This window comes from Neodiprion virginianus, chromosome 2, assembly GCF_021901495.1.
Source record: "Neodiprion virginianus isolate iyNeoVirg1 chromosome 2, iyNeoVirg1.1, whole genome shotgun sequence".
NCBI lineage: Eukaryota > Metazoa > Arthropoda > Insecta > Hymenoptera > Diprionidae > Neodiprion > Neodiprion virginianus.
In genome coordinates, this window is record NC_060878.1 from 20,579,561 (window position 1) to 20,596,781 (window position 17,221).

Below are 17,221 nucleotides of genomic sequence, written 5' to 3' on the forward strand. Positions count from 1 at the left end.
GGGATACCCCGCCGTTACTCTGATTACCCAGATGCATTTACAATATGAAATATTATTTCAACAATTGGATCAATTATTTCTTTTATTAGAGTATTATATCTAATTTTTATTATTTGAGAAAGAATGTCAACACAACGGCAAATTATATTCATAGAAATTACAAATTCATCTATTGAATGAAAACAAAAATTTCCTCCTTCAGATCATAGATATGAAGAAATTCCAGGAATAACAAAAAATTCTATTATGGCAGAAAAATGCATTGGATTTAAACCCCATAAATAAAGTTTTAAACTTTTTTTAGAAAATGATAACCTGATCAAGAATAAATTTTCAAAATGCTAATTCACCTATTATAGAACAGTTAATCTTTTTTCATGATTATACTATAATTATTTTAATCTTAATTACAGTATCAATTTTATATTTAATATTAACTATAATATTAAATAAATTTACTAATAAAAACCTTTTAAATAAACAAAATATTGAAATTATTTGAACAATAACTCCTTCAATATTACTAATCTTTATTGCTATACCATCAATTCATCTACTATACTTAACAGATGAAATTAATAAACCCCTAATTACAATTAAAACAATTGGGCATCAATGATACTGAAGATATGAATACTCAGACTTCAAAAATATTGAATTTGACTCTTATATAAATAAATCAATTAATAAAAATTCTTTCCGTTTATTAGATGTAGATAATAACACAATTATTCCCTTAAATACACAAATTCGCATGATTGTTAGATCAAATGATGTAATTCACTCTTGAACAATTCCTAGTCTAGGAAAAAAAATTGATGCAATTCCAGGACGATTAAATCAAATTAGATTATTAATTAAACGACCAGGATAAATATTTGGACAATGTTCAGAAATTTGTGGGGCCAATCATAGATTCATACCAATTGTTATAGAAAGAATTCCAATAAATTATTTTTTAAAATGAATCAATTCATTTTAATTCATTAAGTGGCTGAAAAGCAAGCAATGATCTCTTAAATCATTTTATAATATATTAGCAAATATTCTTAATGAAAAGAATTAATTTATTAAAATAATAGTTAGTCAAACTATAAATATTAGAAAATTCTAATATTCTTTTATTCCGCAGATATATCCTATAAATTGATTATTTTTATTTACAACTTTTACTATTCTTTTTACTACAATTATTATTATAGCATATTTTAGAAAAAAGAATTTTTTTAAAAAAAAATTCGATAAATTTTTTAAGAAAAAAAAATTTGGTTTCTGAAAATGATAATAAATTTATTTTCAATTTTCGATCCAACTTCAACTTTTTTTCCTAACCTAAACTTAAATTGATCAAGAACATTAATTGGAACATTCCTATTTCCATCAACAACTTTTTGACTAATTATATCACGAAAAAATATCTTATGATGAAAATTAATATATATAATTCATTCGGAAGTAAAAATTTTATTAGGTAATTTTAAAATTAACAGAACATTAATTTTTTCATCTTTATTTTTATTTATTCTATTTAATAATTTTATAGGTCTTTTTCCTTATATTTTTACTAGAACTAGACATTTATCAAATAGAATTACATTATCATTATCTTTATGATTAAGACTTATACTATTTGGGTGATTTAAAAATATAAATCATATATTTACTCATCTTGTTCCTCAAAATACACCAAATGCATTAATACCTTTTATAGTATTAATTGAATCAATCAGAAATTTAATTCGTCCCTTAACACTTGCGGTACGATTAACAGCAAATATTATTGCAGGTCATTTACTAATAACCTTATTAAGAAGAATTGGAACAAAAATTAATATATTATCCTCATCTATTTTAGTAGTTAGACAAATTTCTTTACTAATTTTAGAATTCGCTGTTTCAATTATTCAAGCTTATGTTTTTATAGTACTAATTACTCTATACTCTAGAGAAGTAAACTAAATAATGTCAAATAAAAATATATCCTTTCCTCAACACCCATTTCATTTAGTTAATTACAGACCATGACCTTTATTAGGATCATTAGCTGTAATAATTCTACTTTTAGGTTCTATTAAATGATTCAATTTCAAATTAAAAAATATATTAATATTAGGAATTCTAATCACCATTTTAATTATAATTCAATGATGACGAGACATTATTCGAGAAAGAACCTATCAAGGATTACATACATCAAATGTAATAATAGGAATAAAGTTAGGAATAATTTTATTCATTGTTTCAGAAATTTTTTTCTTTTTATCTTTCTTTTGAGCTTTTTTTCATAGATCCCTCTCACCTTCAATTGAAATTGGAAGAATATGACCTCCAAAAAATATTACACCATTTAACCCTTATGATATTCCTTTATTAAATACAATTATTTTAGTTTCTTCAGGGGCTACAATTACATGAGCCCACCATAGATTAATAAATAATATAAAAAAAGAAACACTAAAAAGAATATTATTAACAATCATTCTAGGTATTACTTTCTCAATATTACAATGATATGAATATTTAGAAGCACCATTTACAATAGCAGATTCAGTTTATGGATCAACTTTCTTTATTGCTACAGGATTCCATGGAATTCATGTGCTAATTGGTACAACATTTATTATAATTAACTTATTTCGAGTATACTTAAATCATTATTCTAATTTTCATCACTTTGGATTTGAAGCAGCCGCATGATACTGACATTTCGTAGATGTAATTTGACTTTTCCTTTATATTTCTATTTACTGATGAAGAACATACTAATATATTTATATAATATAACTTAAGTATAATTGATTTCCAATCAATAAGTCTAACAAAATTTAGTATAAGTAATTAAATTAGTATTTAATACCTTAATAATAATTATAATAATTACTATTATTATATTAACTATTTCAATAATCTTATCAAAAAAAACATTTTATGAATTAGAAAAAAATTCACCATTTGAATGTGGGTTTGATCCAAAAGGATATCCACGTATATCATTTTCTATTCGTTTTTTTCTAATTGCAGTTATTTTTTTAATTTTCGATGTAGAAGTAACATTAATATTACCAATAATTATAACCTTAACAATTTCAAATATAAAAATTTGACTATTTATAGTATCATACTTTATTTTAATTTTATTATTAGGATTATATTATGAATGAAAATTTGGGGCACTAAACTGAATTTAAACCTACAAAGTTGAAATAAAATTTATATTCAGTTTCGGCCTGAAATTATAGTTATTTATTATAACTCTACTTTATAGGATAATAGTTAAATATAACATTTGATCTGCATTCAAAAATTATTAATATTAATTAATTTATCTTAAATAATTTATATTAAAATTAATTGAAGCCAAAAAGAGGCTTATTATTGTTAATAATAAAAATGAATAAAAATTCCAATTAAATAGAAATATAAAATAAAAAAGCTTCTAACTTTTTATTAAATGATTAAAATTCATTTATATTTCTAATTTATATAGTTTATAAAAACATTACATTTTCATTGTAAAAATAAATTATTTAATTTTATAAATTAAATGTTTAAAGATTTAAATAAATCATCATATTATCTTCAATAATATACTTTAAATTTTAAGCTATTTAAACAGTTATAATATAAAGAAATAATAAAAAAATAAAAAAGCAAATAATAAATATAAATTTAAAACATTATTAAAATAAAAAATTAATAAATCTATAAATATATAAAAATTTTTTATAAAAATTATAATTATTCTTCTTTTATAAAATTCTAATCAATTTTGATTAAAATTTAAAGTTAATTCTTTGTTTATAAATATAATATTTTTAATTAAACCATAAGTAGAAATAACAGGTAAAAACCATATTGTTCTAAAAAATATCTTTAAAAAATAAAACTTTAACTTAAACATTTTAACATTTAAATAATAAATAAAAAATCCAAATAATATACCTAAAAAAATAATCAAAATTGGTAAAATTTTTATATAAAAAGGCAAAATAATGACATATCTATAAGGAAAAATTAATCAACTAAATATAGAACCTCCTAAAATTACTATTAATATCATAAAATATATTGAATTATTTATATAAACATCATAATCATTTAAATAATTTAATCTAATTATATTATATCAACCTAATATAGAAAAATAAATCAAACGAAAAGTATAATAAACTGTTAAAAAAGTTGAAATAAAAAAAATAAATATAATAAATATATTATAATTTAATATTAAAACTATTTCTAAAATTATATCCTTAGAATAAAACCCAGCTAAAAAAGGAAACCCACATAAAGACAAATTAGAAAAATGAAAACAAATAGAAGTAAAAGGTATTTGATTAAATATTGAACCTAATAAACGAATATCCTGAAAATTATTCAATCCATGAATAAAAACTCCTGAACATATAAATAATAATGCTTTAAAAAATGCATCTATTAAAAGATGAAAAAAAGCTAAAAACTTAAATCCTAAAAATAAAATTCTTATTATTAAACCTAATTGACTTAAAGTTGATAGAGCAATAATTTTTTTTAAGTCAAATTCAAAATTTGCGTTTAATCCAGACATAAATATAGTTAATCTAGATAATAATAAAAATATAATAATAAAATTCTCTCTATTAAATAAATTTTCAAATCGAATTAATAAATAAACCCCCGCCGTTACTAAGGTAGAAGAATGAACTAATGAAGATACAGGAGTAGGAGCAGCTATTGCTGCAGGGAGTCAAGAGGAAAAAGGAATTTGAGCACTTTTAGTAAATGAAGCAATCAAAATTATTAAAGTAATTACTATTATAAAAGAATTATATTTTAAAACATCTATATAAAAATAAAAATTTCAGCCTCCAAAATTTATTATTCAAGAAATTGATAATAATAAAAAAATATCACCAATACGATTAGAAATAACAGTTAATATACCAGCATTAAAAGACTTAACATTTTGATAATAAATTACTAAACAATAAGAAATCAAACCTAACCCATCCCAACCTAATAAAATACTAATTAAATTTGGACTAACAATTATTAATATCATTGATACAACAAATAAAATTACCAATATAATAAATCGATTCAAATTTAAATCATTTATTATATAAGAATTTCTATATAAAATTACCAAAGAAGAAATAAATAAAACTGTTCTTATAAAAATTAATGATATCCAATCAAATAAAAATGTTATTACTACACAAGAAGAATTAATTTCAATTAGATTATACTCAACAAAATAAACTAAATCATATAATAAAAAATAAATACTTAATATAAATAAAAATAATCTAATAAAAAAAATTATAATAAAACTAAATAAACAAATATTTAATATAAAAATAATTTAAAAACTAAATTTAATTTTCTTTGACACCACAAATCAATATTTTAAAATAAACTATTTAAATTAATTTATATTCAAATAATAAAAGATTCTCTATTTAAAATAATTAAATTTAAAGGAATTCAATGTAATATTAATAAAATATACTCACGAACATTACCTTGAGAAAATGAATAAAAAAAATAATTTATTTTACCATGTTGAGTAAAAGAATATAAATATAATGTATAACAAGCTCTAAAAAAAGATAAAAAAATGACTAATAAAAAAATTATTTTACTTCATATAATTAATCTATTGATTAATATAATTTCACCTATTAAATTTAAAGAAGGAGGAGCTGCTATATTTGAAGAACATAATAAAAATCATCATAAACATATTCTTGGCATATAATTTATTAAACCTTTATTAATAAATAATCTCCGACTTCTTAAACGTTCATAAATAATATTTACTAAACAAAATAAACCTGAAGAACATAAACCATGAGAAATTATTAACAAATAAGAACCATAAATTCCCCATCTTATTAAAGTTAATAAACCAGATAATATTATTATTATATGAGCAATTGAAGAATAAGCAATTAAAGATTTTAAATCAACTTGAAATATTCTAATTAAACTAATATAAATTCCTCCTATTATTCTCAAAACAATCAAATAAACATTAAAAAAAATACCTATATTAATTAAATATATATAAACTCGTAATAAACCATATCCCCCTAATTTCAATATAATAGCAGCTAAAATTATTGATCCACAAACAGGGGCTTCTACATGAGCTTTAGGTAATCATAAATGTATAAAAAAAATAGGTAATTTTACTAAAGAAGCAAAAATTAAAAATACAAATAAATAAAAAGAATAAACTTGAAATAAATTTTCCACAGAAAAAATATAATTTAAATTTTTAAACTCAAAAAATAAATAAATAATTCTTAACAATAAAGGTAAAGAAGCAAATAAAGTATAAAATAATAAATGAATACCAGCTTGAACCCGATCCAATTGATTACCTCAACCTAAAATTAAACAAAAAGTAGGAATTAATCTACATTCAAAAAAAAGATAAAATAAAAATAAATTATTTACAGTAAACGTCAAAAATAAAAATAAAATTAAAAAAAATATCAATAAAATAAAATAATTTAAATAAATTCTTAATTCATAAATAAAATATCTTGATATAATTATTAAGGCTCCAATTCATAAAGTTAATAAAACTAAACCAAAAGATAAATTATCACAACCCAAAAAAATATTTATACTCTTAAATTCAAATCTACAATTTCCAGAAAATATAAAAAGAAATCTTAAAAAAAATAAATTAAACTGAAAAAATCAAAAATTATTTTTTGAAACTATAATTAAAAATAATAAATAAAAATAAAACTTTATCATTAAAAAATATTTAAAACTTGAAAATAATCATTACCATGTAAACGAATTATATAAATCAAAATAGATAAACCCAAAACTCCTTCACAAACTCTAAAAATTAAAAAAATTATAATAAAATACATCTCTAATATATATATATTTAAAAATAAAATTAATATTAAATATAATATTAAAATAATAAATTCAATTCTTAATAAAACTATCAATAAATGAAACCGATTTAATCTTAAACTTAAAAATCTAATTAAAAATATAAAATAAACAAAATAATAAAAATCTATTAAAATAATAAATTATATATATATATATATATAATTTCAAAAAAAGAAAAAAATTTCCTATCATTAATCTCCAAAATTAATATTTTAATAAACTATTTTTTGAAATTTTAATATTAAATATAAGTTTTAATAGTTTATTTAAAATATTGATTTTGTAAATCAAAGAAAAATTTTTTTTTAAAACTAATTAATATAAATTTATTTTAATTAATTAATTATAAAAATTTTCATACTACTTATATTAATTAATACTATAATAATATATTTAACAAAAACCCCATTTACAATAGGATTAATTTTACTAATCCAAACATCTTTAATTTCTGTAACATCAGGAATATTAAATATAAGATTTTGATACTCATATATAATTTTTTTAATTTTTTTAGGAAGATTATTAATTATTTTTATTTATGTATCAAGATTAATCTCAAACGTAAAATTTCTTTTTAATAAATGAATAATAATAAACATTATAATAATTATTTTAATATTCATATTAATAATTAATTATAATAAAATAAATTTTACATTTGAAGATACAATAAAATTATCTTATATTGAACTAAATAAAAATATATTAACTAAAATATCATTAAACAAATTATTTAATAAACCAAATTTTATTATTTCATTTATAATAATAAATTATTTATTTATTACACTAATTATTGTTGTAAAAATTTCTAATATCAATTTAGGATCTTTACGGAAAACTTTTTAATGTTACCTTTACGTTTAAAAAATATTTTATTAAAAATCATAAATGGATCATTAGTAGATTTACCAACACCATCAAATATTACAACAATATGAAATTTTGGTTCATTATTGGGATTATGTTTAGTAACCCAATTAATTACAGGTATTTTTTTAGTTATACATTATACACCTAATATTCAAATAGCATTTGATAGAATTATCCATATTTACCGAGATATTAATAATGGTTGAATAATTAAAAATTTACATGCAAATGGTGCTTCTATATTTTTTATCTGTATATATTTACATATTGGACGAGGAATATTTTTTGGATCATTTAACTTTAAACCTACTTGAATTACAGGAACAACAATATTATTATTAACTATAGCAGCCGCATTTTTAGGATATGTTTTACCTTGAGGACAAATATCTTTTTGAGGAGCTACTGTAATTACTAACCTTCTATCAGCAATCCCATATTTAGGAGAATTTTTAGTACAATGATTATGAGGAGGATTTTCTATTAATAATGCTACACTAACACGATTTTTTACTCTTCATTTTATTATTCCTTTTATTATTGTTATAATAACAATTATTCATTTAATATTCCTACATAACACAGGGTCAAGAAACCCTTTAGGAACTAATAGTGACATTGATAAATTACCATTTCAACCTTATTTTCTATTAAAAGACATTGTAGGATTTATTTTAATATACTTTATCTTAATTTATATTATTTTAATAAATCCTAATATATTAGGAGACCCAGATAATTTTACCCCTGCTAATCCTATAATTACACCTCCTCATATTAAACCTGAATGATATTTTTTATTTGCATATGCAATCCTACGATCTATCCCTAATAAATTAGGGGGTGTAATTCTTCTTCTAATATCTATTTTAGTATTATTAATTATACCTTTTTATAAAATAATAAATTTCAAAGGATTAAATTTTTACCCATTTAGACAATTTCTATTTTGAATATTTATTAGAATTGTATTAATACTAACATGAATTGGAATAAGACCTGTAGAAAATCCATTTATTATTGTTGGACAAATATTAACATTAGTATACTTCTTTTATTTTTTAATTTATCCTACACTAACAAAAATGTGAGATATTTTATTAAATTAAATTAAACCAACAAATCAATGAACTTGAATAAGTTTATGTCTTGAAAACATAATATAAAAGTTTTAAATCTTTTATTGATTTAAACTTAAATAATTAAATTTTTAATATAATTTATAATAAAAAACAATAAAATATAAATTTTAAACCCATAAATAAAATTAAATAATTTAATGAAACAGGTAAAATTTTTTTCCAAGCCATTATCATCAATTTATCATAACGTAAACGAGGCAAAGTTCCTCGAATCAAAATAAATAAAAATCTAATAAAAATAATTATTAAATAAAATATTAAACTATATAAATCACCTCCTAAAAATATCAAAACAAATAATATACTTATAAATAAAATTCTTGAATATTCGGATAAAAAAATTAATGAAAATCCTACACCTCTATACTCAATATTAAACCCAGAAACCAATTCAGACTCCCCCTCAGAAAAATCAAAAGGTGTTCGATTTGTTTCAGCTAAACAAATAATAAATCAAACTAAATTTAAAGGAAAAGTTAAAAAAATAAATCAAATAAATTCTTGATATAAACTAAATAAAGTTATAGAATAACCTTCAATTAAAAATAAAATTGATAAAATCACTATAACTAAACTAACTTCATAAGAAATTGTTTGAGCAACAGTACGTAATATACCCAAAAAAGAATATTTAGAATTTGAAGATCATGCAGAAATCATAATTGGATAAACTCCAATACCTAAACAACATAAAAAAAAAAATTAAACTAAAATCAAATGAATAAAAATTAGTAACATAAGGTATTGTTATTCAACAAATCAATATTAATATTAATATAATTAAAGGAGATAAAAAATAAGGAAAAAAATTTGATATTAAAGGGATAGAAAACTCCTTAGAAAATAATTTAATAGCATCAGAAAATGGCTGTAAAATACCAACGATTCTAACTTTATTAGGCCCTTTACGAATTTGAATCAAACCTAAAACTTTACGCTCTAAAAGAGTTAAAAAAGCTACACTAACTAATACTATAATAAGTAAAATTAATCTTCTTAAAAAAACTATAATCAATTCATTAATATAAATTACTAATTGTATAATAAAGTATACATAAATAAATTCTAAATTTATTACATTAATCTGCCAAAATAGTTAAAAAATTTAATAAAATTCATTTTAAATAAAATTATAATAATTCAAAATTATGGTCCTCTCGTACTAAAAATTTTTAATAAAATTAAGGATAGAAACCAACCTGGCTTAAACCGGTTTGAACTCAGATCATGTAAAATTTTAAAGGTCGAACAGACCTAAATTTTCAAGCTTCTACACCCAAAATAAATTTTAATCCAACATCGAGGTCGCAATTTTTAATGTCAATAAGAACTTTAAAAAAAATAACGCTGTTATCCCTAAGGTAATTTAATCTAATAATCTAAAACATAGGATCAAAAATTCATTAATTAATGTAAAACAAAATAAAAAGTTTATTAAATTTAATTATCACCCCAACAAAATAATTATATTTATTTTATAAAAATAAATTAATTAATAAAATAAATTTAATTATAAAACTCTATAGGGTCTTCTCGTCCTCTAATAAAATTTAAGCTTTTTAACTCAAAAATCAAGTTCAATAATTAATAATTATAAGACAGTAATAATCTTGTCAAATCATTCATTCCAGTCCTAAATTAAAGAACAAATTATTATGCTACCTTTGCACAGTTAGAATACTGCGGCTATTTAAAATTTTCACTGAGCAGATTAGACTTTTTATATTTTATCAAAAAGACATGTTTTTGTTAAACAGGCGAATTAATTTTTTGCCGAATTCCTTATAATTAACTATCATATAAATTTATATTTATAAATAATTATAATATTTACTAATTTAATCATCATTTAAATTAAATAATTATTAATTAAATTATTTTAATAAAAAATTAAATTAAAACTAAGATTTATATATATATATATATATATATATATATATATATAATTTATAAAATTATTACAATTTTCAAATTAAAACTAATTCTAAGCCTAAAATATAATTATATAATTTAAAATCAATTATAAAATTAAGAATTAAAGCTAATCCCTTAAAACTTTTATATCAAAAATAATTATTTTTATTAATTAAAATAATTAATAATGATATTCAAATTAAATTTATTTATCAAAAAACTAGATAACTTAAAAAACGAAAAACATTTCATTTCTATTTAAAAATTAAAAATAATTATTAAACATTAAAAATAATTTAAAATTAAATAGATCTTTTCAATTCGAGAAAAATATTAATTTATATTATTTTTTTAATTAACCCTGATACACAAGGTACAATAAATAAAGTATACTTTTTTGAAAATTTTATTTTTCAAAATATTTCAAATTTCTATCAATATACAATTAAACTATAATTTAAATTATTTTTTATTTTAACAATACTAAAATTATAAATTTAATAAAAATATTTTTATTAATAAAAAAATTTTAAATATAAAAAATATAATTTATTAATTTCAAATTAAGTTGAATTAAACAACTATTTAATTTATTGTAAATAAAAAAATCCTTCTAAGTAATTTGAATTCTAAATACACTTTCCAGTATATTTACTTTGTTACGACTTATCCCATTTTATAATGAGAGTGACGGGCGATTTGTACATATTTAATTCTTAATTCAAATAAATATAATTTTAAATTTTACTATTAAGTCCAATTTTAAATAAATATTTCAATTTAATATCCAAAAATAAAATTTTTATTGTAATTCATTTAAACTTTAATATAAGCTACATCTTGATCTGAAATAAAATTTCTATAAAATTTAATGAAAATTGATAATTTTAAAAAAATATTCTGTTAACGAAAATAAATAAACTCAATTAATTAAAGTAAGATTTATCGCGGATTATCGTTTAATAAACAAATTCCCCTAATTAGTTTTAAATACAGCCAATTTTTTTAATTTTAAAGAACATAACTATTAATTATTAAAATATAATATTAACATCTAAAATAATAGGGTATCTAATCCTAGTTTAAATCTTAGATTTCATAAATAATATATATATATATATATATATATATAATCAAAAAATTTTATTTCACCATAAAATTATTTTTAATTAAATATAAATAAATTAATACAATTTATTAATTAAAAATATTAATTTGTATAAAACGTTTAACCGCTACTGCTGGCACAATTTTTTTGTCTATACTTTTATATTATTTATAATTCTAAATTTCTTTAATTATTAAAATTAAATGCTGCAAAAAAATATTTCTAATTAATTAAAAAAATACATGCAAAAAAATAATAATACTAAAATAAAAACCAGAATCAAACTTTAATAAAAATAAATAAAAATTATATATATATATATATATATATATATATATATATATATATATATATATATACTATTTAGTGTAATAAGCACAAAGATTTTTGAAATCTTTAGAAATAGTTTAATTCTATTATTAATAAAATAAGATTTAAAAACAAATTTTTATTTAAAACTTTGAAGGTTATTAGTTTAATTAACTTAAAATCTTAATTTTATAGTTAAATATATAACATTAAATTGCAAATTTAAAATTATAAAAATTATTAAAATTTTTAAAAATTATATATTAAAATATAATATAATAAAATAAATTATTAATATAATAAAAACATTAAATAAAATAATTATAAAAAAATAAAAATTAAATATAAAATTATTTAAATTTAATTTAAATATTAATTTTAAATATAATAAAGAAGGTAAAATTAAATTTATATAATAAAATAAAACAATTAATGTAAAAATAATAAACATCAAACATTCAATAAAAAATTTATTATTTACTATTAAAATAAAAACAAAAAACTTTGGAATAAAACCAAATATAGGTGGAATACCAGCTATTGATATAAATATTATTATAACTATAAACTTCATAAAATATCTTATATTATTAAATTTATAAACTTGATTCAAATAATTTATATTAAAATAACTAAAAAAAATACAAATTATTAAATTATTTAAAGAATAAATTATTAAATAAATTATTAAAATATAAAAATCAATTAATATTGACATAAACATCCAAGATATATGATTAATAGAAGAATAAGCTATAATCAATTTTAATGAAATTTGATTTAATCCCAATAATGAACCAATAAATCCAGACAAAATTATTGATATATAAATAATTAATCTATTATTAATATTAATTAAAATAAATAAAGGAGCAATTTTTTGAATAGTTAAAATAAAAAAACAATTTAATCATCTAATATTATTAATAATCTTAACTAACCATCAATGAAATGGTCTAGCTCCTAATTTTAAAATTAATCTAATTTGTAATAAAATCAAAAAAATTTATATTCATAAAAATTAAACTCATTTTTATTATTAGAATTCTTATAAATAAGAAAGAAGAAGCCCCAACTTGAATAATATAATATATCATTGAAGAATTATAAAATTTAGACAATTTATTTCTACTATTTATTAATAAAGGAATAAATGATAATAAATTTACTTCCATACCTATCCAAGCACCAATCCATGATGAAGAATTAATACAGTGAAAATTTTAAATAGCCGCAGTATTCTAACTGTGCAAAGGTAGCATAATAATTTGTTCTTTAATTTAGGACTGGAATGAATGATTTGACGAGATTAATACTGTCTTATAATTATTAATTATTGAACTTAATTTTTGAGTTAAAAAGCTTAAATTTTATTAGAGGACGAGAAGACCCTATAGAGTTTTATAATTAAATTTATTTTATTAATTAATTTATTTTTATAAAATAAATATAGTTATTTTGTTGGGGTGATAATTAAATTATATATATATGTATATCATTTATATATAAAATAAATTTTTAATTTATATAAATTATAATTTATAAAAAATTTTAATAAAAGAAATTTTAATTTCATAAATAAATTTACAATTTATCGCCTAAATTCAGCCATTTTATCAAATATTGAATAAATGATTATTTTCAACTAATCACAAAAACATTGGAACATTATATTTTATATTTGGAATCTGATCCGGAATACTAGGACTATCTTCTAGAATAATTATTCGTATAGAACTAGGAACACCCTCATCATTTATTGGTGATGATCAAATTTATAACATAATTGTAACATCTCATGCATTCTTAATAATTTTTTTTATAGTTATACCCATTATAATTGGAGGATTTGGAAATTGACTAATTCCTCTAATACTTGGAGCCCCTGACATAGCTTTTCCCCGAATAAATAATATAAGATTTTGACTATTACCCCCGTCATTAATCCTACTAATTTCAAGAAGATTAGTAGATTCAGGAACAGGAACAGGTTGAACAGTTTACCCTCCTTTATCAAGAAATCTTGGACACTCAGGACCCTCTGTTGATTATACAATTTTTTCTTTACATATAGCAGGAATTTCATCAATTCTTGGAGCAATTAATTTTATTTCTACAATAATTAATATACGACCAAAAGGAATAAGATTTGAGCAAATACCTTTATTCGTCTGAGCAGTAAAACTAACAGCTATTCTTCTTTTATTATCTCTTCCAGTTCTAGCAGGAGCAATTACAATATTATTAACAGATCGAAATATAAATACAACTTTTTTTGATCCTTCAGGAGGAGGAGACCCAATCCTATATCAACACTTATTTTGATTTTTTGGACACCCAGAAGTTTATATTTTAATTTTACCAGCCTTCGGGATAATTTCTCATATTATTTCACAAAAATCAGGAAAAAAAGAAACATTTGGAACTCTTGGAATAATCTATGCAATAATAACAATTGGATTATTAGGATTTGTAGTTTGAGCACATCATATATTTACTGTAGGTATAGATGTTGATACACGAGCTTACTTTACCGCTGCTACAATAATTATTGCAATCCCTACTGGTATTAAAATTTTTAGATGATTAGCAACACTATATGGATCTGAAATAAATTTTAGATCATCAATACTATGAACATTAGGATTTATTTTTTTATTCACAATAGGAGGATTAACAGGAATTATACTTTCTAATTCTTCAATCGATATTATTCTACATGATACATATTATGTTGTAGCACATTTTCATTATGTTTTATCTATAGGAGCAGTATTTGGAATTATAGCAGGATTTATTTACTGATACCCATTATTTACTGGAATAACATTAAATATAAAATGATTAAAAATTCAATTTACTATTATATTTTTAGGAGTAAATATAACCTTTTTTCCACAACATTTTTTGGGCCTAAATGGGATACCCCGCCGTTACTCTGATTACCCAGATGCATTTACAATATGAAATATTATTTCAACAATTGGATCAATTATTTCTTTTATTAGAGTATTATATCTAATTTTTATTATTTGAGAAAGAATGTCAACACAACGGCAAATTATATTCATAGAAATTACAAATTCATCTATTGAATGAAAACAAAAATTTCCTCCTTCAGATCATAGATATGAAGAAATTCCAGGAATAACAAAAAATTCTATTATGGCAGAAAAATGCATTGGATTTAAACCCCATAAATAAAGTTTTAAACTTTTTTTAGAAAATGATAACCTGATCAAGAATAAATTTTCAAAATGCTAATTCACCTATTATAGAACAGTTAATCTTTTTTCATGATTATACTATAATTATTTTAATCTTAATTACAGTATCAATTTTATATTTAATATTAACTATAATATTAAATAAATTTACTAATAAAAACCTTTTAAATAAACAAAATATTGAAATTATTTGAACAATAACTCCTTCAATATTACTAATCTTTATTGCTATACCATCAATTCATCTACTATACTTAACAGATGAAATTAATAAACCCCTAATTACAATTAAAACAATTGGGCATCAATGATACTGAAGATATGAATACTCAGACTTCAAAAATATTGAATTTGACTCTTATATAAATAAATCAATTAATAAAAATTCTTTCCGTTTATTAGATGTAGATAATAACACAATTATTCCCTTAAATACACAAATTCGCATGATTGTTAGATCAAATGATGTAATTCACTCTTGAACAATTCCTAGTCTAGGAAAAAAAATTGATGCAATTCCAGGACGATTAAATCAAATTAGATTATTAATTAAACGACCAGGATAAATATTTGGACAATGTTCAGAAATTTGTGGGGCCAATCATAGATTCATACCAATTGTTATAGAAAGAATTCCAATAAATTATTTTTTAAAATGAATCAATTCATTTTAATTCATTAAGTGGCTGAAAAGCAAGCAATGATCTCTTAAATCATTTTATAATATATTAGCAAATATTCTTAATGAAAAGAATTAATTTATTAAAATAATAGTTAGTCAAACTATAAATATTAGAAAATTCTAATATTCTTTTATTCCGCAGATATATCCTATAAATTGATTATTTTTATTTACAACTTTTACTATTCTTTTTACTACAATTATTATTATAGCATATTTTAGAAAAAAGAATTTTTTTAAAAAAAAATTCGATAAATTTTTTAAGAAAAAAAAATTTGGTTTCTGAAAATGATAATAAATTTATTTTCAATTTTCGATCCAACTTCAACTTTTTTTCCTAACCTAAACTTAAATTGATCAAGAACATTAATTGGAACATTCCTATTTCCATCAACAACTTTTTGACTAATTATATCACGAAAAAATATCTTATGATGAAAATTAATATATATAATTCATTCGGAAGTAAAAATTTTATTAGGTAATTTTAAAATTAACAGAACATTAATTTTTTCATCTTTATTTTTATTTATTCTATTTAATAATTTTATAGGTCTTTTTCCTTATATTTTTACTAGAACTAGACATTTATCAAATAGAATTACATTATCATTATCTTTATGATTAAGACTTATACTATTTGGGTGATTTAAAAATATAAATCATATATTTACTCATCTTGTTCCTCAAAATACACCAAATGCATTAATACCTTTTATAGTATTAATTGAATCAATCAGAAATTTAATTCGTCCCTTAACACTTGCGGTACGATTAACAGCAAATATTATTGCAGGTCATTTACTAATAACCTTATTAAGAAGAATTGGAACAAAAATTAATATATTATCCTCATCTATTTTAGTAGTTAGACAAATTTCTTTACTAATTTTAGAATTCGCTGTTTCAATTATTCAAGCTTATGTTTTTATAGTACTAATTACTCTATACTCTAGAGAAGTAAACTAAATAATGTCAAATAAAAATATATCCTTTCCTCAACACCCATTTCATTTAGTTAATTACAGACCATGACCTTTATTAGGATCATTAG

At 19.5% G+C, this 17,221-nt stretch overlaps 2 protein-coding genes and 1 pseudogene across 2 annotated transcripts; 2 read left to right on the plus strand and 1 right to left on the minus strand.

Annotated features, from left to right (window-relative positions):
• Positions 1 to 4,111: 4,111 nt before the first annotated feature.
• LOC124298069 (NADH-ubiquinone oxidoreductase chain 5-like) lies at positions 4,112 to 5,299 on the minus strand (annotated as a pseudogene).
• A 2,440-nt stretch (positions 5,300 to 7,739) lies between these two features.
• On the plus strand, positions 7,740 to 8,908 carry LOC124298695 (cytochrome b-like). The gene is given in 1 exon segment (XM_046751060.1): positions 7,740 to 8,908. A coding segment is annotated over 1 exon segment (816 nt). The 5' UTR covers positions 7,740 to 7,760; the 3' UTR covers positions 8,577 to 8,908.
• Positions 8,909 to 13,893: 4,985 nt separating this feature from the next.
• Positions 13,894 to 15,314, plus strand: LOC124298696 (cytochrome c oxidase subunit 1-like; the record flags this gene model as incomplete). The annotated part of the gene is given in 1 exon segment (XM_046751061.1): positions 13,894 to 15,314. A coding segment is annotated over 1 exon segment (1,332 nt), but the record flags the coding sequence as incomplete, so codon positions are not given.
• Between the last annotated feature and the right edge of the window lie 1,907 nt (positions 15,315 to 17,221).